The sequence below is a fragment of the Clarias gariepinus genome, chromosome 2, assembly GCF_024256425.1.
Source record: "Clarias gariepinus isolate MV-2021 ecotype Netherlands chromosome 2, CGAR_prim_01v2, whole genome shotgun sequence".
NCBI classification, from domain to species: Eukaryota; Metazoa; Chordata; class Actinopteri; order Siluriformes; family Clariidae; genus Clarias; species Clarias gariepinus.
In genome coordinates this window covers 6,885,157-6,908,128 of record NC_071101.1, presented here as the reverse complement: position 1 = coordinate 6,908,128, position 22,972 = coordinate 6,885,157, and the positions used below count along the sequence as shown (strand labels likewise).

Below are 22,972 nucleotides of genomic sequence, written 5' to 3'. Positions count from 1 at the left end.
TTTGATCTTATTGATTTAGAAATAAATTTTTCAATAAATAGTACACTTGGCCGATTTCGTTATCATTTTGTTGACAAGTGGGGCTTATAAATTCGCCCACCCCGTAAAGTGGGAAATGACAGAAAATGTTTAAGAACCACTGGATTAGTCTGTGTACTAACAGACACTTTAAAATCAGTTTGAGTACTAACACTTACATGACACCCAGGTTTCCTGACAGATGGAGCTGGAGTGCTAGACTCTGGCCTCACTGGCTGAAAAGAACAATGAGGACTCTCAAAATCCAGACAACGTCTTTTAGAAGGACCAGGTTTGGAATCATCCTTTTTAAAATAAGTAAGTCCTTTATCCCGAAGAAACTGCATCAGAGATCCAGACAACTCAAAATCATCTCGCATAGGACTCACGGAGGGCTGATTCATGACGAGATCAGTCGGGTTGTAGTCCTCAGACGGAACACGATCTGGACTGCCCTGGCTGTCCGAATCATCCAAAGGGATGTAGTCAACATTGGAGCAGTTGCAGTTAGCTATAAAATAAAATAAAATGCATAAACTTAACGAATTGGGTAAAAAAAATAAGGCAAATAAGTAAAATAGTGCAACGGAGATGCTTACCCATGGCTGGTTTCTTGAGAAATAAAGAACAAACCAAAGAAAAACGAGGAAAAAGCCTTGAAAATAAGCGCCACCCATATATTTTTTTTTATAAAAAAGAAAGGTGTAAAGATAATGGAAAATAATTCGTAAAGAAAATGAATTATAATTGAAGAAATTACAAGCATCAGGGAGGGAGGGAGGAGGAAGGAGTCAAATGACGAGGTGTAATTATAATGGAAAAACTTACTGGAGGAAACTGGGTTATAATGGGTTAATATTTTCCACGGTTAACAAATGAATGTACAGGGGAGGAGACTGGGTGTTTTCTCCTCCCCTCATGAACTGTATAAAAGGAGCATGCTTTTCAGTGTGAATTCAGTCTGCTCTTGGTACTTAATCTGAAAGCAACTTCAACAGGTGGAAAAATTATCTCCCACAACCATAGCACATGTCTTTGTCATGATTGTTTAAGAAATGAGAAGCTGCTTACTGCATCAGTTAAAGTTAAAGACGTTTTCAACTCTCTTTGAAGTGTTGTGTTTGTGCCTCACTTTTATTTGCTTTGACAGAAAAACCTCTGCAGTTCTATTCTGAACCGTTCACTCGTTTTTCAGGTACATTTCCACAACAATCCCGGCATCACAAGCAATCCTGGCCAACGGGTGAACTGGATGATTGCTGTGATCTCGACTTCGGATAAAGGAGGACTGGGAAAGCTCTCACTCAGAGCTGTGAGCTTGTGTTGGTTGATACGTCATCCAAAGAAGCTATTCAGAGGTTAGTTATTGTTAATATGATTTATGAAGTAAAACTATGTTGATAGGACTAGGACTGCGTGATTCCTGATACAATATTTTTTTAGGTAAATATATTTAATCGTGGGAACTTCCGGTTAGGCGTTATATGGAGTAGTGCGGTTTACGGAGGGTCCTGCAGAATTCCACTAAAAATTGATATTAAAACACAGTTTTTTTTATTTTACAGAGTATCTGTAATAGAGTTTAGTTGGCCCAGTTTACTTTTCCTAACTTTCGATAAGTTAAAATGAAAACTAAAGCCAATAAACTCGGTAACGAACAGACAACGCAACAGCAGCCTGTTACCGTTAGTTCATCCATGGCGGAGAGTGACATAGCTAGCGCCGAGGAGCGGAGCGGACTCGAGATGACTTTAAATGAGTGATGAGTTTACTTAAACTTTTACATGCCGTGACAACTGGAACTTCTGCCAGTTCATTACGTAGTCATCGCTACGTAACGAACTGGCAGAAATATTTTGTTCGGAACTACGGTTCATGCTCGGTGACGATTTATCGACTATTAAAAGTGAACTTCAGGCTGTGAAAGCAGAGTTTTCGAATAGTCTTGTTTCGTTGCAAACGTACATGCTTGCGCTGAAAAGTACAGTGAAGGATATGGAACATTCACTCTCTACCTGTTCTGATGACATCACCGTGCTGGAGCACAAGGTGGACTCTCTTATGGCCACTGTGGCAAAATTAGAAGATAAGTGTGAAGACCTAGAAGCCAGATCTTGGTGGAATAACATAAGGATTATAGGAATTCCAGAAGACAATCCCTGTACCACCCTTGCTATCTCGTGAATTGCTCAAGAAAGTCCTTAATACTGACAGGGACTTTATGGTTGTGACGCAGAGTCAGCGTGAATGGGATCCATATGCAACTTTATTGAAAACGAACACATAAACCAACAAATCAGGGTCAAACCGGGGCAATAAGAACAGTGTAGACAAACCAGAATCAGAATCAAAGTCCAGGGTCGTGGCAGGCGGCGGTCCAATAGAGCAAATCCAATAAACAGAAGCGTGGGTCAAAAGACAGGCGGCAGGCAGTTTTATTATGTTAACTGCTGCTCTTGCTCTGCTAGGGTGCAGGCCATCAGTGTGGTAGAGCTTAGGACGCTCCCACAAAACATTCCAGTCATCAACAAAGGGTAATTTCTGTTGTTGACAAGATTGTAACCATTTATTAAAAGCATCAGTAGACTATTTCTACTGAACCTCTCGATCCTTGTCGTGGGCAATGTGCTGTGGACCTTCTCGACCAGGATCTTGAAGTCTCGACCAGGCTCATTAGGATCTCCGTCTGCCTCAGCCTGGTATCGCTCATGCCAGTATGGAGGACCACAGTGCCTGGGCATAGAAACACTCTGGCTTGAGGATGTCGGAGGATTTGTGTCATGCCGAGAATTTGACAGTTCCAGCGTCATGGACCGATGCTCACCAGGGTCTATCTGACCATTTTTGACTATTTGATTAAATACAAAATAACCGTTAATAGCCCTATATGCAAGATTTCACCTCATGAAGTAAGGATAACCATGAGAAAAATGAGGGACCAGCCCAGGACTACATGGGAGGAACATAAACTTACAACATAAATTAACAGAGAAGCTAAACTACCTAGCTAGGAGGCCTAGTTAGCTGGCTAGCAGGGACAAGACAGATATTCCTAACATAAATTACAACATAAATTAACAAAAAAACTAACTAAAGACTAACTAACTAAAAGACTATCTACAGGTTTTTTTGCAGACAACAGACAACAACATAAAGTGCACGTGCAAATGTGCAAAAACGAGCAACAACAAAGTGACAGTGCGACAACAACGACATATCAGAACATAAAATATGGTGTTGAGGTAGTAAAACATAGCAGCAAGAATTGAGATTTGTGCAAAAAGTAATGAATATTGTGCAGAAGAGATAAACAGTGAGGCATTTACAGATGTGTGTACGATAGTTTGTGTGGGTCAGTGTGTCTGCGCTTGTGTTGATTAGTCAGTCCAGTCTCAGTGTTTTGATGTATTGATGTAGTTGAGTTAAGCTGAGTGATAATTTTTGTGTGTGTGTGTGTGTGTGTGTGTGTGTGTGTGTGTGTGTGTGTGTGTGTGTTTATCAGTTCAGTCCCTTTTTGTTGAGGAGACGGATGGCTTGTGGAAAAAAGCTGTTGTACAGTCTGGATGTGAGGCCCGAATGCTTCGGTACCTTTTTCCAGATGGCAGGAGTGTGAAGTGTGTGTGAGAGGGGTGTGTCCGATCAGCCACAATGCTGTTGGCTTTGCGGATGCAGCGTGTGGTGTAGATGTCTTCAATGGAGGGAAGAGAGACCCCAATGATCTTCTCCGCTGTCCTTACTATCCGCTGTAGGGTTTTGCGGTCCGATATGGCACAATTCCCAAACCAGACAGTGATGCAGCCGCTTAGGATGCTCTCGATAGTCCCTCTATAGAGGGTGATCAGGATCGGTGGTGGAAGCTGGGCCTTTCTCAGTCTTCTCAGAAAGAAGAGACGCTGTTGGGCTTTCTTGTGTAGAGAGCTGGTGTTGAGGGACCAGTTGAGGTCCTTCTCCAGGTGGACACCCAGGAATTTAGTGTTTTCAACAATCTCCACAGAGGAGCCGTTGATGCTCAGCGGAGAATGGTCGCCTCGTGTCCTCCTGAAGTCAACAACCATCTCTTTTGTCTTGTCAACATTCAGAGACAGGTTGTTGTTGTTGCACCAGTCCGTTAGCCTCTGCACTTCCTCTCTGTACGCTGACTCGTCGTTCTTGCTAATGAGACCCACCACGGTCGTGTCATCAGCGAACTTAATGATGTGGTTCGAACTGTGTTGCTACACAGTCGTGAGTCAGCAGTGTGAACAGCAGGGGACTGAGCACACAGCCTTGTGGGGCCCCAGTGCTCAGTGTGGTGGTGCTGGAGGTGCAGTTCCCGATCCGTACTGACTGAGGCCTTCCGGTCAGAAAGTCTAGGATCCAGTTGCAGAGGGAGGTGTTCAGGCCCAACAGGCTCAGCTTCCCGATCAGTTGTTGGGGGATGATAGTGTTAAATGCTGAGCTGAAGTCTATGTACAGCATTCGAACGTATACGTCCTTCTTGTCCAAGTGTGTGAGGGCAAGATGGAGTGTAGTGGAGATGGCATCGTCCATTGAGCGGTTAGGACGATACGCAAATTGCAGTGGGTCCAGTAAAGGGGGCAGCAGCATCTTGATGTGTCTCATGACGAGCCGCTCGAAGCACTTCATGATGGTGGGTGTAAGTGCAACGGAACGGTAGTCATTGAGACAGGACACAGTAGACTTCTTAGGCACGGGGACGATGGTGGTGGCTTTGAAGCACGTGGGAACGACGGCGCTGCTCAGAGAGATGTTGAAGATGTCGGTGAGAACATCTGCCAGCTGTTCAGCACATTCTCTGAGCACTCTGCCTGGGATGTTGTCTGGTCCAGCAGCTTTACGTGGGTTGACTCTGCGTAGAGTTTTCCTCACCTCAGCTGTAGTGAGACACAGCACCTGGTCGTTTGGAGGAGGGGTGGACTTCCTCGCCGCCACGCCGTTCTGCCTGTCGAACCGAGCGTAGAAGTTGTTCAGCGCATCTGGGAGGGAGCCGTCACCGTCACAGGCAGGTGATGTCGTCCTGTAGTGAGTGATGGCTTGTAAGCCCTGCCACATGCGCCGTGTGTCGCCGCTGTCCCTGAAGTGATTGTGGATTCTCTAGGCGTGTGCGCGCTTTGCCTCTCTGATGGCCCGAGATAGTTTGGCCCTTGCTGTTCTGAGGGCCACCTTGTCTCCCGCTCGGAAGGCAGAGTCTCGGATGAAGCCATGTGTATATAACATTTTGGATGAGAACCTCCTGAAGATGGGTTATGGATGGGTCCTCCAGCATGAAAATAAACTTACTTGCCAACAGGATAAATGAGCTAGCATCCTGGGTCAGTGACCAGAAGATCTTCCAGAAATGCAGTGTAATGTCCTTTATAGAAACATGGGCAACCTGTGACAAACTTGACAAACCGTGTGACCCCCAATGACGAAAAAACTTTATGATTACGTAAATGTTTGAAAGCAACCAGGGTGCGCCGTTCTGTATTCTTTTTGGTGAACTTAAGCGTGTAAGTGGAACTATAACCACTATAATAATTATAATCACCATAACTATAAATGGAACTGCTATAATGGAACTGTAATCACCTAAAGTTTATTTTTTTCTTCTTTCCATTATGAGACTTAAAAGCCACAGAGGGGGAAATATGTAAGCACATTATGCAGGCAGAAAAATAAAAAGACCTACAAATGTACCAATAAAGAAAAAAGGGAGGACAGGAGTAAGTCAGGAACAGCGATACTTCTTTGGGGGGGGGGGGGGGGGGGGGCTGGGTCATGCAGCTAGAATAAGCAAAGCAGAGGGGAATGGAAAATACCTAGAACACTGAAACGAAGGCCGTAAGCATAGGGAACAGATGACCAGGCAATAGAAACCAGATAATTGGAGAGAGACTCACGTACATGTTATAAGAACGTACAGGGAGCTATGTAATGAATTATACACTCGAAACCAAACTTGAAAGGATCAGGAGTTTCCCTAAAGCATATGTGCAAAGAGCCACGGGCGCAGGCTGGTACAACGGGCAGATAAGGAATAAACCAGAGACAAAGAGCCAGTCTTGTGATTAGCATATTTTAATAAGAGTAGACACAGAATAAAATAAGTGTATCCACATGATAATGATATAAAATACAAAACATAGGGGGCCAGGGTAAAAGCATCAACAGAAATAAAATTACATAGCAAATCTTCTCTGAGCTAGAACAACACCGAGAGGAAGTTCAGTGAGTATAGATGGAGCTGGAGTGCTAGACTCTGGCCTCACTGGCTGAAAAGAACAATGAGGACTCTCAAAATCCAGACACCGTCTTTTAGAAGAACCAGGTTTGGAATCACCTTTCTTACAATACGTAAACCCTTTGTCTCGTAGATACTGCATCAGAGATCCAGACAACTCAGAATCAGCTCGGGTAGGACTCACGGAGGCCTGTCCTCCGTGTCGGGTTGTAGTTCTCAGAAGGAACACGATCTGGACTGCCCTGGCAGTCATCCAAAGGGATGAAGTCATCAATGGAGAAGTCGCAGTTAGCTATAAAATAGAATTGGGTAAAATAAGTTTAATTACTGCAAAGGAGATGCTTACCCATGGCTGGTCTCTTGAGAAATGAAAAAGAAACCAAAGAAAAATGAGGAAAAAGCCTTGAAAATAAGCACCACCCTATATTTTTTTATAAAAAGATTTGAAAAGTGTAAAGATAATAGAAAATAAGTATTAAAGAAAAGGAATTATAATGGAAAAAATTATAAGCGTAGGAGGAGTCACAAAAGCGCAGGGAGGAGTCAAATGACGAGGTGTAATTTTAATGGAAAAGATTATTGACGGAAATTGGATTATAATGGGTTGATATTTGCTATAATCAACAGATGATTGTACAGGGAAGGAGACTGGGTGTTTTCTCCTCCCCTCACAAACTGTATAAAAGGAGCATGCTTTTCTGTGTGAATTCAGTCTGAACTTGGTACTGCTTGGGTTTTGATCCAAAGCATTGCTAGGCTGGCTCATCTGGGCTCTTATTGCTGCAATAAAAGCCTGACGTAATCCAGCTCTGCGTGTCGTCTGAAATCTTCTTTAATTCTCTTTGTAAGTAGTTTGTTTAATGTTTGATATTTTAAACCAAAAGCAACATCAACAGGTGGAAGAATTATCTCCCACAAGCGCATCAGAAAATGAACTGAAACCCCGTGTTTACTTGCCTCAGAGACGTGAAAAAATATATACTTATAGAAAGTGAAATATCTGCTTTTATATAAACTAATGGAAAAAATTTTTAGACGATGTAATTTATATGAAAAGGGGGTTTTTGGCGCATCCACTGCTGCGGAGACGACAAGATGACATGATTACCTTCATCACTACAGCTGAAACCAAAGACATCATTAATTTATCAATGAATTTTTAAAATGGTAAGAGTCAGTCTGCTTGCGTTTTTTCCAGACGCATTCTTAATTATTAGTCTACTTCTGCCAGTGCACTCTGGAAAACTTTATGCGTGCGGTTGAGCGATGATTAGACTACGAGCAGGATCACAATGCTAAATCAAAATCCCGAGCCCAAACCTTATTTAAATCAAATTAACAAATATTATAAGTAAAAAAAAAACAAATGCCGACGCTTAGAAAACGTCTATAAATTCTTTCCGACATGAGTTGGCCCGGTGTTATGCGCAGAGCGCTGGGAGATTTCCTGGAGCTCAAATCTCCAAAATTGTTGGGGCATTTTTTCTAAATAGACGCTATCTTTAATAACTTATGGAGGTTTTGAGCTGTATACATATGCATTCTTGCCTATAACAACTCATAAACCTACACTTGTAACACAATAACAGTAATATTTCGAACATTTTTCAGGCTGCCATTTGGAGAAATGAAAGAATAATGAATTAACCAGTTGTTGGGTCAAAATAACCCAACCAGTTGTTCATTTGTAAATGACCCACTACATCTCATATGACCCAACATGAGCAACCCAGCAATGTGTTTTAAGTACACGAAATAACCTAGAACTTAAATAACAATAAACAGATACAAAGATACGCTATACAACAGTTTATTCTTTGTACAAATAAATTTTTCACCTAGTGAACATTTAACCAATGTTTTTTTTGACTCATTATTGTACAGTAGCGTGGCGGTGAGCGCGGCGGTAATAGGCATTCTGATTGAACTGCAACTCACTCCTGGCAGGTCTGGCTCTGTCCACCATTTGTCCTCTGCAGCTGATCCAGAATGCAGGTGCATGCCTTGTTTTCAATTTTCTTCCACACCACCCCACTTCTCTCACTTATCTCCACATCAAATTCAAAACCCTGTTGCTGCCTACATAGCTAAAATGGCCTAGCACCCACTTACCTCTCAGCTCATGTATCTAGACTCTTTTCTGTTCTGGCACCTAGGTAGTGGAATGAACTTCCTCTAGATGTCCATACAGCTGAGTTCTTTAAATAATGACTTCAGTACTTGCCCTCTACCCCCCAATGGGCCCCCACCTGCCCCACTATGGAAACTTGACCACAACTTGGTCTACTTATCCCCTTAGTTCAACCCCATGTCTTGAGCCAGACACTAACTACACATTCATTCAGGATGTGGTCTCCTGAGGCTAAGGAGATCCTGAGGGACTGTTTCGAGAGCACAAAGTAAAGTCTGCTGGAAGATCTTCATGGTGAAGACATTGATAGGATCACATAGTACATGACTGACTACCTCAATTTCGCTATGAACATCATTGTTCATGTGAACAAAATGTAGAACTGTGTGCTGCTTCCTGAATAACAAGTCGTGGATTACTTGGGAAGTCAAAACAACTCTTCTTCTAAAAAAGAAGGGCTTTAAAGATGGAGATTGAGCTGAGCTCAACCGCATTCAAAGAAAATGTACAGGTAAGATCAGTTTGAGGCAGGCCAAGGAGTACAGATGTTCTACCAATCAGTAGTGACAAGGAATTCTCTTCTATGCTATAGTGTGCTGGGAGGGAACCCCAAAAGAAATTGGCATTAAGCTGGACTCTCTGGACTGGTTCTGAAAAGAAGGACATTGAATAAAATGCTGTCCATCATCTCCAACACCAGTCATCCAGTGTATGGAGCTTTTGCTTTTACCATACATTGTTTTAACACCTCATTACAATGTCTGAAGAAGTAATTGGAATTTTTGGTCCATTAGACACTAGTCATCCTCAATTATGTAGCTTTCCTTCATAACAGACTTACTGTTCAAATTCATTTTTATCTACTCATCAAGTACCCTTCTGCACTGATCTTCATTCCTTCAGTCTTGCACCACTTGCACTACTGTCACTTTAATTGCAATCTGTGTTGCACATCTTAATTTGCACTAGTCTATCCACTGAATATTCATCCTCATTGGCCAATTTTTTGCACATATTTATCTCATTCTTTATATACATATGTATATTTATAAACCTTTCGAGCACAGTTCGTTTCAGTAGCATGCTTGTATATCAAAGCAAATTTCCCCCATAAGAAATAATGGAATCTTCAATGATTTGTTTCACAACCCAATTCATATACAAATAATTAAAACAAAATGTAAAGTAAAAATAAAAAAAGAATTGTTCCTGAAGTAATTGTGGCTTTGTCAGGAAACTTCTTTACCAAGAAACCTTCCACTCGCGTGCACACGCACACACGCTAACGCAATCAATGAGGGTTAGAGAACTCTGGAAACTGTATCTTTAACCTCTCTAATGAGACTTGCTTTTGCCTTAAGTGCGCACATGTGCGTACAATGCTAACAGTACAAATGGATGTTGACTATACAAGTGACACAGGTACACTGAGACTGAGCATGGGAGAAGATTACCCATAATCCTGTAGCACGCACGAGAGAGAAGAACAATTGGCTCAGTTGTGATCATGTGACGCGTGTGATGCGTACTACTTCTATAGCAGTGGTTCTCAAACATTTTCTGTCATTCCCCACTTAAGGGGGTGGGCGAATTTTCAAGCCCCACTTTTCAACAAAATGATAACCAAAACGGCCAAGTTTACTATTTATTAAAAAATCAATTTCTAGACCAGTAAGATCAAATAACACCAAGTTCAAAACAGATAAAATACACGTGCATTTGTTATAACAGGCTTACTTCGTCACTTATCTAGAGCTTTCTTTCAAAGAAGTTGAGTGGCTTATTAACGTGACTGGGGTGTGTTGTCGATAAGTGTCTTCCTACTTTGTCTCATGCTGTCTGCTGCCAGCGGTTTAAGACACAAAACACACACGGGTCTCTCCTCTGCCCCCACTATCCCCACCATGAATCCAAACGCAACATACAGTAGGCTTCATCATGTTTTCCTTTCGGCTGGATTTTTGGTTGATTAGGCTGATGATGCTGAATCACCTGCTTTTTTGTGGTCCATGTAACAAATGTATCCATTGACGTTATTATGCTCACTACATACAGTACGCTACTGTGTCATGGTCTAAAATGCCCCCCCTGCCATGGATTGCCCCCCCACACACACATAATCTCTTTCAAATAATATATTAGAACATAAATGCATAGGTTTATGGTTTACAAATGACAAATTATAACAAATAAATTTAATTATAAAGTAAGCAATATAAAAAAAAATTTGTATAGGAGAAAAAATATATAAATTAGCCTATATATTTTTTTCATATACAACATGTATATTTTTATATTGCTTATTTTATAATAAAAATCGTTTCCTGTAATTTTTCACCACAAACAATATTTATTTAGTGTAATTTGTGATAAATAATTTGTTATTTGTACATTGACAAACCCCTGCAAAATAAATGTGCCATAAAATAATCATTTTGGGGGATTTGTATTAATCGTCTCGACGGCTGTCACGTGCCTAGGGTTAATTATAATAGTAATAATATATTTGATAATAATAAACCTTTAAATGTATGTCCTATTAATAATTGATAGAGATTATGTAGGGGGGCAATAACACATCTTTGTGACGGCGGTAAAGTTAGTTTGATATTCGCATCTCCGAATTCAATAGCTGCGTAAATAAACCCGAAAATAAGATACTCACATATATTTCCTCTCTATATCGTCTTTAAGCTCCATCCGCCTTAAATTATGACAGTTGACTGGGAGGGGAAAGCATAAACACCATTATTCTCTATGGCGCAACGAATGACTTAGGGATCATCGCAAAATGCCGCACACCAACAAAAAGCGTAGAACGATATTGATCTTCCCTTCTGTTCAGCGCCTGAAGGATTAAAAAGGAACTTTGTTACCACACTGGAAACTAGAAATGCCAGACTAGTACTGCCTGAAAAAATACAGAAACATCAGCATACACATTGGAATAAATGAAATTACATATATAATACCGAATGTTTCCTTATATATATTGTTCTTCTGCAAATAACATGCCGACGTTAAACCGTTATTGTTGCACTATGGTTCCACTTTTTCTCTGATGTTATTTTAATTTACTTGTATTAATGATCCATTTCTTTGTGTGTCATTATTTAGTTTCGTTTGTCCGATAAAAAAAATAAAGATTAAATAAATCAATTAAGAAAAGCATGAATTAGAATAGGTACTTTCCTATTATTTTCCACTAATTCCCTCCTGTTCATTGGGCCCCACCTGTCATGTCTGTAATCCCCACTAGTGGGGCGCGCCCCACACTTTGAGAACCACTGTTCTATAGTCACCTAGCTTGTTTATCAAGTTAAAATCTATTTAAAGTTTTTGTTTGTCTTGCAAAACGCTCATAGACCAGGGTTATTCGCAGTCTATTCCACTGTATTTAAGTTTTCTTTGTCTTGTTTATTTCTTTTTAAGGATGGGTCTCCTGTAAAAGCAGTGGTCATCTCCCACATGTGTACTATTTTTTTTCTACACAATTTAAGATTTTTTTCTTTCTATTATTCTTTCTACTGTGAAATTTCCTTTGGGATCAATCAATTATCTATCTATTTGTCCATGTATCTATTTATGTCTTAAGATAATACTGATATTGTACACTTAACAAATACTGACATTATTAATAGTTTAACTAACAATAATACAATACTACTAGTAGTACTGTACTACTACTAATACTACTATAAATAATAATAATAATAATAATAATAATAATAATAATAATTAAAAGAATAATTGTAATAAAAAACAATGGTATTATTAAATAAGCAAAAAAGACGCAGTGGGACTTGGTGGCAAGTTTTATTATATACTGTGAAGAGTAGAATGTGACCATATAAGAAAACAACTTAGCCAGTGAGCCAACTTCTTAGTCTAACAGTAAATTATTATATATAAGACTGGTACAGAAAGTTCTTCCTTTAATGACTTAACTCTGGATGAAATATGAGCTTCCTCTTGTCGTGGCAAATTTGTTGTGAACTATGCCAATTTTCTAAACACAAACCCAACAACTACTTGAGTATTGAAAGAGCAAAAAAGTTCATTGCAACCAAAAGTAAATGGACAGCACTGGACTGGCCAGCCGGAAGACAACAGACACCCCGCGAAAATTCAGCGAGCTTTTTCCACTTCCCCAGTTTCCCAGGATTTTCGTTGGAACCGCAATGCAAATTAATTTTTTGTATTCTGGATCACTGCCTGCATTGTCTAATTTTTCTTAGTAAAGTTCCTCTATTTCTTGCACTCGTCAGTCATCTTTTTCTTGTACTCTGTGTATAAGGGTCATTCTTGGGTCACACCTCACTTCTATTTCTTGCACTCGTCAGATATCTATTTCTTGCACTCTGTGTGTACAGGCCTTTTTGATTATTGTTAGTTATAAGTAACCAGTTAAATTAAACTTGCTCTGTATGTCACTTCCTCAATTTGTCGTGCAGGCGCCTTTTATTTTTATTGTAGAATAATAACATATAATACTAATTATATAATAGTATAATTCCTACCATAGTACCAATTCTAGCGAGAGAATCTATTCAATTGGAGGAACCCAAAACATGACATTTTAAAAACGTGGGATTTTTCCTTGCTCAAAAATCTTGCCAGTGTCTTTACATTTGCTGAGTCAATCACCTTACACATTGACTAAATTGGTTCTCTATAACTAGGATGTACCTTTTCCCCCCATATCCATATTCCATAGGTTGTGGAATATGACCTGGAGGAGCGGAAGATGCTTTTCTCATATTGTATTGGACACAAACTTCACAAATTGAAGTTTGATAAATGGTTACAAAAACATGTATTTTATCTACAAAAAATCCTTGATCTGTGTTTTCCAGTGTTTGGTTTTATTAAACTGAGTTGGGCTTTAAGGAATTTATCTGACTCTGTTAAACAGGCATGAGGGCAGTACCGTTATGTCGGCTGGATTAACTGTTCTGCAACATTCAATAGTTATTTTAAAGCAGCTTAAAAAACTTCAGATCCTAAATGACGTGCATTTGCGATTACAACCATCTTATTAGTAATGCATGTAACAGATGTGTCGTATATAAAATAACTGGGAGTACCATTGGTTGATGCTTTTTGATGTGAGATTTCTGCTACGGCTGGGTCTCAGTAACATGTGGTCATTTTCAGTATTATCTTGTCTTGCGACTCGTAGTTTTTTTGTGATACCTATTAAACTTGATGTCATGCAGTGTGTGTTTCAGTGTTTCAGTGCTCCTATGGCTATAATTCAGGCCATGTTCCAGGTCCTGCTGCCCTGGATGTTTTGCCACCTTTTGCCACCCCCTCAATGTTCGGTGGACACATAGTTCCGTGTTAGTCCACTCTTCGGAAATTGCTGTCCCTCCCATCATGGGCTGTATCTCGCTGGTGTCTTGAGCTTGGTCAGTGTTTTAGGTTGGTGGGCTGTCAGCTCTGGTGGTGGCGTGATTCTTCTCTTCTTCTCCCTGTTCTCTTATCTTTCATTTACTTATTTATTTTTTTTCCCTCTCCTATCATATTTTCTTTCAACTTATCTGTGCTTCTAATATTATACCTTTTTTTTGTTGTTCTCTAATTTCTTCCTTCTTTTACTGTACTGTTCGATTAGTTGATCAATTTATTAGTTGCTCCTGACTCCTGATTCACCATTCTTTTTGTTAATGCACATAGAGGTTCTTCAAAATTATATATATATGTATATTTTATATTTTCTCCATTAATTTGACATTGTGTCTACTGGTTTATCCATTGTTCCTGCTACTCTCTAAATATTTATGTAGCCTGTTACTTTCCCCAATAAGGTACCAGTCCATCTCTTTGTTTTTGCTACTTTTTGTCTTTGAAAATTGTCTAATGAAGATCAGACCATGACCCATACCACACCACCTGTTCTGGGAGTCCATCAGCTACATAACAAACCCTAACTACACAGCAAACAATACCCTAGTGAGAAAAACATACTACTATGCAAGATCTCTTTTATGCATGACTTGACCTTTTAAAAATGCAACTATTGCATTAACCTCATAGCCACAATGCAACAACTTGGGATTGATTTGAATGCACATGCAAATAAAAATTTTGCAAGCTGAAATCCGGACATGAGTGCTGACATTATACTGTTTCAAGAGACACATTTTGGTAAGTCAAACACTAAAATGTAAAAAAAAAAATCAAGGGGGTAATTCGATATACTACATAGCATTAATCATTCAGCTGAGGTGGCTATTCTGTTATATAAAATTAAAGGGGAGATACTAGAGAGGGTCAACTCAGATTAGGACAGATGTTTGATTATATTTATCAAACAAGAAAATGGTTTCTCTCTCTCTTTTTTTTTTAATGGTTTTATGGTTTTTAGTTTCAGTCTTGCAACAAGATTTTACAGTGTTTGCTTAAATTTCCACAAATGTTAACAGGTTACATACTGAATATAAAGAATCTTATATTATTTTGGGTTGTGTTTTTTACGAATGCTTTGATGTCAATGTTGATGGATTTTCACCTAGAACTACTCATCACTTGCTGTCAGACAATTTAATGTTGTCTCTATGTTCGAACGTATTCTTGGTAAATTCTTGGCACTGTTTTCATCGTAATTCAAGAGAATTTACCTGGTCACATAGAAACTTAACTCTTAGGTTGACAATTGATTTGTTCCTAGTATCTCAAGTCTTTTTACTCTTTGTTCAAAATATCTCACACTTTTTCTGATCATAAACAGTTATTAGTTGGTGTGTAAGGCTTTAATTTACTTGAAGATTAACACAGTAATTAGCAATGACCCCATTCTAATTTCTAAATCTGGCTTTAAATTTTATGGCGATCTTTGCTCTTCCACTTTCAACTCAAAGAATTGGAGATCCTTTATCGATAAAATTAAACTGTGGATCCTTGTAATTAGTGAAAATTATAAGGCAACTTGTGATTTTAATATAACAGCCGATGAGGTTAAGAATGCTTTGTGCTCAATAAGAAAAGGTAAGTCTGGGTGTAAATGTTTTATTTTCTTTTTCTTTTTACTTTTTCTCTTTCCTAACTTTTACTTGTTAACTACAAGTCAACTACAAGGTTGGACACACCTTCTAACCAAAGAATAATACAGAAACACTGGACAATCTGATATTAAAAAATTTAGAAGTCCACAGTACAGTATGTGGAAGTTCTTTATTTCTGAACCATGAGGTACATTTCTTGTTTTGCTATGTTCCATATGAATATCATACCCAAACCAAAACGATGTTTCACTAGGGCTGGTGGTACTAACTGGGAATGCTGTTGGGCTTACGGCTGTAAATGTTGACTTTGTATGGTCTAACAGTGCTAGCTATTAACTGTATGGCTGGCATTGGCAACTTTTTACCCCATTGGTAACTGATGGTACCTGGTACAATACCTGATGGTTGTCTGTCATCTTTAGGACAGGTGGTGATGTGGTGTTTTATTTATTTATATTAATTTATACATTAGCCATACAGTAACTTTGGACTGTGGGGTGGTGGTGGCATTTGTTTTTCGGCTGACAAGGCTGGTGGTTTTGTGCTGTCTAGGGCTGGTGATGTCAAATTCAAATTCAAATTTTATTTGTCACATACACAGTCATACACAGTACGATATGCAGTGAAATGCTTATACCACTGCTAATGACCTTAAAGGAAAAGAATAGTAATAGCTTATACATAGGAAATAATAGAAATGAAAGAAATACTTTAAAAAAATAAAATTAACTAGTAAATATGCTGTACAAAGTAAAATATACTGTAATAAGAGAAATACGTTAGAAAATAAGATTAGCTAGTATAGCAAATGTACTGTACAAAGTAATAGTAAAATAAACTTTACAAATAAGAACAAGATATCTATAAAAAAGCAAAAAAAAAAATTATATATATATATATATATATATATATATATATATATATATATATATATATAGTGTCTTATTTAAAGTGATTTGTGCCGTGGAGTTTCAAAAAGATGGTATTAGTCTTGTGTGGTGGTGTGATGATTGAGAGACCTTATCTCCTGCGGAAAGAAGCTCCTCCTCGGTCTCTCTGTGTTGGCCCTCAGGGAGCGGAATCGCTTTCCAGACCGCAACAGAGTGAACAGTCCATTGTTGGGGTGGCTGAGGTCCTTCACGATCTTCCTGGCCTTGGTCCAGCACCGCTCGATGTAGGTTAAGTGCAGGTCAGGGAGCTCGGTGCGAATGATGCGCTCAGCTGATCGCACCACCCTCTGTAGAGCTCGTCTGTCCTGCATGGTGCTGTTCCCGAACCAGGTCGTGATGTTTCCCGTCAGGATGCTCTCTATGGTGCAGGAGTAGAAATTCCTGAGCACCTTGGAGGGCAGTCTGAAGTCTCTCAAGCGTCTGAGGTGGTACAGACGCTGCCGGGCCTTTTTTACCACGGTGTTGATGTGACAGGACCATGCCAGGTCCTGCGTGATGTGAACACAGAGGTATCTGAAGCTGTCCACTCTCTCCACTGGGCTCCTGTTGATGATGGGGGTCTGGTACAGTAGTTCCTCTCCTGCTTTGTACTGAAGTCCACTATCAGCTCCTTTGTCTTGCTGACATTCAGGAGGAGATTTTTTCTCTGGCACCAGTTCTCCAGATTTCCAACCTCCTCCAGGTAGGCCGTCTCATCGTTGTTCATGATCAGGCCCACCACGACAGTGTCGTCAGCAAACTTGATGATGGTGGTGGAGTTGGTAGTGGCCATGCAGTCATAGGTGTACAGAGAGTACAGCAGGGGGCTCAGAACACAACCCTGGGGGGCTCCAGTGCTGAGAGTGAGGGAGGCTGAGACATGTCCGCCCATCCTTACTGCCTGTGGTCTGCCAGTCAGAAAATTGGAAATCCACTGGGACATGGATGAGCTGAGTCCCAGGTGCTCCAGCTTGGTGGTAAGTGTGGAGGGAATTATGGTATTAAATGCAGAGCTGTAGTCGATGAAGAGCATTTTCACATAATTCCCCCTCCGAGTGTCCAGGTGAGTGAGAGATGTGTGGAGGAGATGTGAGATTGCATCGTCCGTGGAACGGTTTGGACGGTATGCAAACTGTAGTGGTTTCAGTGTGTCTGGTAGTGAAGAAATGATAAAGTCTCTGACCAGGCATTCAAAGCACTTCATCACTATTGAGGTGAGGGCTACAGGGCGATAATCATTGAGGAAAGCAGGATGAGGTTTCTTTGGGACAGGAACAATGATGGACTCTTTGAAGCATGTGGGGATCACCGACTGAGATAAAGAGATGTTGAATATCTCAGTGAACACAGGTGCTAGCTGGTCAGCGCAGGCTCTGAGAATACCGCCTGAGATGCCGTCTGGTCCTGCTGCTTTCCTGGTGTTCACTCTCTTGAAGGCTCTCCTCACGTCGTGCTCGGAGATGATGAACGTGCTTCCGGTGTTGGCAGTGACTTGGGAAACGTTTTAATAGTCTTTTTTCCACGGTATCATCCGCTAGTTTCCCGATGAATCCCACAACCGCTTCCGTAAACACGCTGACGTCATCGGAGCTGTTTCTGAACATGTCCCAGTCTGCGTCATCGAGTGCGTCCTGTAACGCGGCCACCGATTGGTCTGTCCAGCGCGCAACCTCCCTCTGAACCGGAACTTCCTGTTTCAGCCTTTGTTTGTATTTTGGCATGAGGAAGATGGCGGCATGGTCGGATTTCCCAAAAGGAGGGCAAGATTGTGCCTTGTAGCTGTCCTTGACCATTGTATACAAATAATCCAGTGTCCTTTCGCCCCTGGTAGGGTAGGTGATGTGTTGATAAAAGTTCCCGGAGCTGTGTTTGGTGCTGTGTAAGTGCCTCATGCAGCTTGCATAAGGCAGTGTCGGTGTCCGCTTGTGGTAGAATATAAAAGGCGCTGATTATGACAGATGTAAACTCCCAAGGTAGATAAAAGGGACGACACATGATGGACAGTAGTTCCAGGTTTGGTGTGCAGGAGCGTGTGAGAGGAACAACGCTCGCGCTGTTGCACCAGCTGCTGTTTACCATTAAACACACGCCGCCTCCCCTTGATTTCCCCGAGTCCCGCGTCCTGTCCATGCGGTGAACCAAGAAGAACTCGGCCGGCTGGATGGCGTGGTCCGGCACCGCTGGGTTCAGCCATGTCTCGGTGAAGCAGAGGAGGTTGCAGTCCCGAATGTCTCTCTGAAACTTTATCCTGGCCCTGAGGTCATCGAGCTTGTTCTCCAGTGACTGGACGTTGGCGAGCAGGATGCTAGGCAGAGGTGTGCGGTGTGCACGGGCTCTCAGCCTGTTCCTGACGCCGGCTCGTTTCCCTCAGGGCTGCCGCTTCGCGTTGCGTCCGTTGTTATCCCTCAGGATCTCACTCGGCCAGCTCGGATCCGGAGTTAAAAACGTCGAATTGTAAGTACATTGTATACCAATAGAAAAAAGAGTGTCTCTATTATAATTAATGTACTCCATGGTGGTAATTTGACTGGTTTTAAAACGCTAAAAACTAACTTAAAGAACAAAAACAAAGAAAAGGTGGTCGGAGCAGTCGTGACGGCAGCCGACCTCACCGGCGCCATCTTGGAACATCTTGTCAACAGTTGAATCTGTGGGTCTGGCATCAAATCAAGCTGGTAGTGATTTATGTGGATCCCACTGATGCAGAGGAAAAAGCAACCGGCTGTGGGACTGATGTAGGTAACTGCCAACAGTGTGTAGCTGGTTGTGGTCAGCTATATGGACTGCGTACTGCCTGTAATGATATAAAGTTTAAATTCCATCACTGTCAGTGATTTCTTTTTCTGATAAATTAATAAAAGTTATTCTTTACTCACTTTCTTTACAAAAAATTCGGTTAGTCATTCTGAATTAGTCATCAAGTATATTAATACACAAGTATTTATTATGTATTTATCTCATTTTCTTACAGATTAGTCAGTGTCTATATCATCCTCAGAGGCAGAAGAGAACAAGATCATCTGTCAAAATGCAAAATACCACATGGACTCCACCTATCACAGAGGAATATCTGTCTTGTCCACACCAGACTCTCTGTACCTTGCATTATTATCCAGTGTCACAGCCTTTTTTGAGTTCAGCTAATCTGCAGTCAAACCAGGCTTTACAGCTGGGGAGCCATGAATACCAGCGTCAGTTCGTTTACATGTCTCCGGCTTCTGCACAACATCCTCCACCAAATATGTTACAACATGTGTCTTGGCAAGCTAGACCTTTAGGAATGTTTATGGTGAATTCCACCCATGAGACACAGTTCTTAAATCCCAGTATTCATAGGAATTATAATGATCTGCACTCCATGCAAAATGTCGGATGTACATGTCCCAACAATGTTCCTAGCAATACAAACTGTGTTTATAAAAATAGTTGTTGTATGTATGGTTCACCCTTTAATAGGCAATTTCAAGGACAACAGACAACATACCAACCTAGAACTCATTCACAACAGGCAGGTTTATTTGTTCAGACTAGGCTAAAACCACCAACAACTAACATGTATCAAGAACAAATGAGTATAATAGAACAACACAATAAGACACCTAGCTCTGTTGCACAAATGAATAATATGCCAACTAATTCTTTGCTGCCTACAGAGTTTAGAACTTTCAGCACTCAGGTGAGGCAGAGCCAGGTTAAAAATGCATTAGATCTTCTTTCACCATCCAGGAAAGATGGCGCCTCAAGTCAAACTCCATTCCTGAAGTACAGAGCCAGGCTGAAGTCTGCCACTCAAAATCGTTCTGGCCAAAGGTTGAAAAAAGTTCCATCCAGTTTACCCCAAGATAAAATCCAGTCCCAGACCACAACCATTTCTGGCAATCTTAGCGTGACAAACCTTGCAACATTTAATGCTACTCAGAGCAGTAGACAGTCACAAGTCCTTAAATCAAACAACATGAGTGGACTGACTATGAACCCTCAGGATAGTACCTCTATTAGCACATCCATAAGTCATATATCATTTTCAAAGGCAGGGAGAGGTCAGGATTACCAGAACCCTGATAAAGAAACAGATAATTTAAGGGAGAGTGAAACTGGAACTGGTAGTAATCTGGCACAACTACAAAATTCACATCAGAATGAGATTACTAATTGTGAAAAGCAAAATAGAAAGGCACAGTCATTCATAGACGCAACTGATTCACAGACCAGAACGGTTCAACAAGTCAACGAGGTAGTAAATGAAAGATTACTACCTAAAAATGCAGAAACATGTACATCTAAAAATGATCCAATGCCTGGCTCTCAACACTGTGAAAATATTCCTGAGTCTGTGACTGTATCCTCTAATCAATGTCAAGATTCTGTCTGTGTTCTTGACACAACATCAGAGCAACCTGAAGACCAGGAGGTTAAATCTTCTCCAGAAGACTCTACATTTAATTTATCTACAGTTCCTGTGGTTGATTATACATTGAAGGAACTGGAGGATTTGGTAAACTCTTTAGAGAGTTCACAGGCAGAGAGAGACAAATCATCCATAACAAATTTGACAAGATGCATTTTGGATTTGTATTATGATGGGGACCAGAAGAACCTGTGGGAATTACATGACTTAAAAGTAGAATTACAAGAGAGTTTAAAAAACACACCTGAATTGTTTGTAAAAGAAATGCATGCTGTGGTTTTTCAGTATGTTGCATTTAAACACTTAAAGATGCTGAAACATTGTTCTCAAATCTTGGGAAATGAAACCACCTTACCATCTGAGGACTTTAGATCCTCTTGGTTGAATGTTGATGGACAACCAGCAAATATAGAAAAAGTTCTTGCAGAACCCCTTTCAGACTATAACCTCACATGGTGCAAGGAGGTTCAACAGTCAGTATCTGAGAGTGGTGTGGATGATGTAGACAGTCCAGTCCAGACTAAAGACATCATGCATTCAAATTCTGAACATTCTGCAGCTATATTTGCAGTGACTGATTGCAATAAAGATGTGCTGACACATGAGAAAAGTCATGTAAGTACAACCTACAAGGAACTCTGTAGGATGCCAAGTGAATTAAGGAAGCGATCCAGTCAGGAACTAAATGATGAAGTTGAAATGGTAAAAGAGAACGAGCGGGTGTTCACCGAGCCAACACTTTCAAGAAGTTCTGATGAATGTGAAACAAGTTACAGCAATGTATGTGAAAAGACAGATACTTCTGACGATGAAGATTCCTCTAGTGACTTACCTAAAATTATACTTCTTTCATCCGAGGATGCTAGAAAAATCTTTAATGAGTGTTCTGAACTTGAAAGTGAAGTGAAGCCACTCAGTGACCTCAAATTCATTTGCCCTCATGTGACTGACTTAACCTTTCACAGTGACCTCTTCTGCCCCAGCTGCTTGTATGAGGCAAAAGTACTTGATCTCAATGAAGCCGAGTCTCTGCCAGAACCTAACATGGACTACCAAAGGACAAGTTGTAGCCCACAGTCTGAAATAACAACCATGGACCCATGTGCACCTGTATGCCTAGATAGTTACAGCATAGTAAGTTCCGTTGTATCCCGCCTAGATTCCGATGGGACTGATATGACCAGAGATCCTAATCAAGGTGATCAGCCACAAATCTCAAGTTCACCACATGCTCAAGAACTACATCATGGAATAGTAGGCTCTAAGGAAACAAGTATTACTGAGTCATCAGTTGCAGAGGATTTCCGAGAAAGTACATCTTCATCCGAGACAAATTCAATTGACTTGAAGGTCCTTTCTTCTAGGAATGATCGAGAGTGCAGGAATGAAAGCAAAGAAAGTACTCCATTTACACTCAAGAAGAGAATTCTTGATCAACATTATTCCAATTCTAAATCGGGCACTCCTTCTCAAACACCAAATGCAAATAAGATACCCGAAGGCAACAATGTAAAACCCCATAAGCAAAAAAGACCAGTCATTAAGGAAAAAAGACAAGGGGAACCAAGCAAAAAAATAATATTAAAATTGTATGGGTCCAACAGAAGTGACTCAAGCTCCCATGATGAAAAAAAGTCACCGTCAACTCGTATTTACCTAAATGTTTCTCCAAGCAATGAAAAGAGCTACATGGATGAGCCTTCAGCTAAGCAAAAGGTCTATAGACAGTGGAGTAACACATTTGTACATCCGCAAAAGAAGTCATTTTCCAATAAGAAAAGCCAAAAGCTTACAGAGGAGCTGCTAAAGTCAAAAATACAAACACTGAAAAGCAATCTGAAGGACAGGTCCAGGGCTAATTGATGAATAATCAAACTGAAGGTGATGAGAGTGCTGATGAGGAAAAGCTGTTATACACCCCTGCTGACGTTCATACTGTATAAATCAAATGTGAAGTGACCTCATTTTTCATTGTTTTAACGAAGTTGTGTGTAACCTTTTCTGTAAACTGAACCAAACGAAACAATTCTGCTGTAAGTTTTTTCGAACATTGTTTTTTTTTCCATATACTTCTTGAATGTTGATGAAAACTAATTACTTGTAAATTATTGGAAATTATTATTTTTTTTACTTTGTACTGCCTCAATAAAATATTTTAAATAATATCTGGTATTCATAAAACGAGTGATTAACCTTCTGTCAGCTAAAGCGTTTGATTATGGCATATGATTCTGTAAAGACAGACCGGCTAATCAT

General features: G+C 40.4%; 1 protein-coding gene across 2 annotated transcripts in view; it reads left to right on the top strand.

Moving 5' to 3' along the window:
• Positions 1-22,895, top strand: part of LOC128513191 (uncharacterized) — a 39,011-nt gene extending 16,116 nt beyond the window's left edge. Inside the window, exons 2-3 of one of the 2 annotated variants that reach the window (XM_053486877.1) lie at positions 1,214-1,376; positions 19,280-22,895. In XM_053486877.1, coding sequence (XP_053342852.1) covers positions 19,337-22,579 — 3,243 coding nt within the window. In that variant the 5' untranslated portion in view covers positions 1,214-1,376; positions 19,280-19,336 and the 3' untranslated portion in view covers positions 22,580-22,895. Of the gene's footprint in view, positions 1-1,213; positions 1,377-14,469; positions 14,523-19,279 lie in introns of those variants that run through there. The other variant, XM_053486886.1, reaches the window with a different exon arrangement.
• Positions 22,896-22,972: the final 77 nt, after the last annotated feature.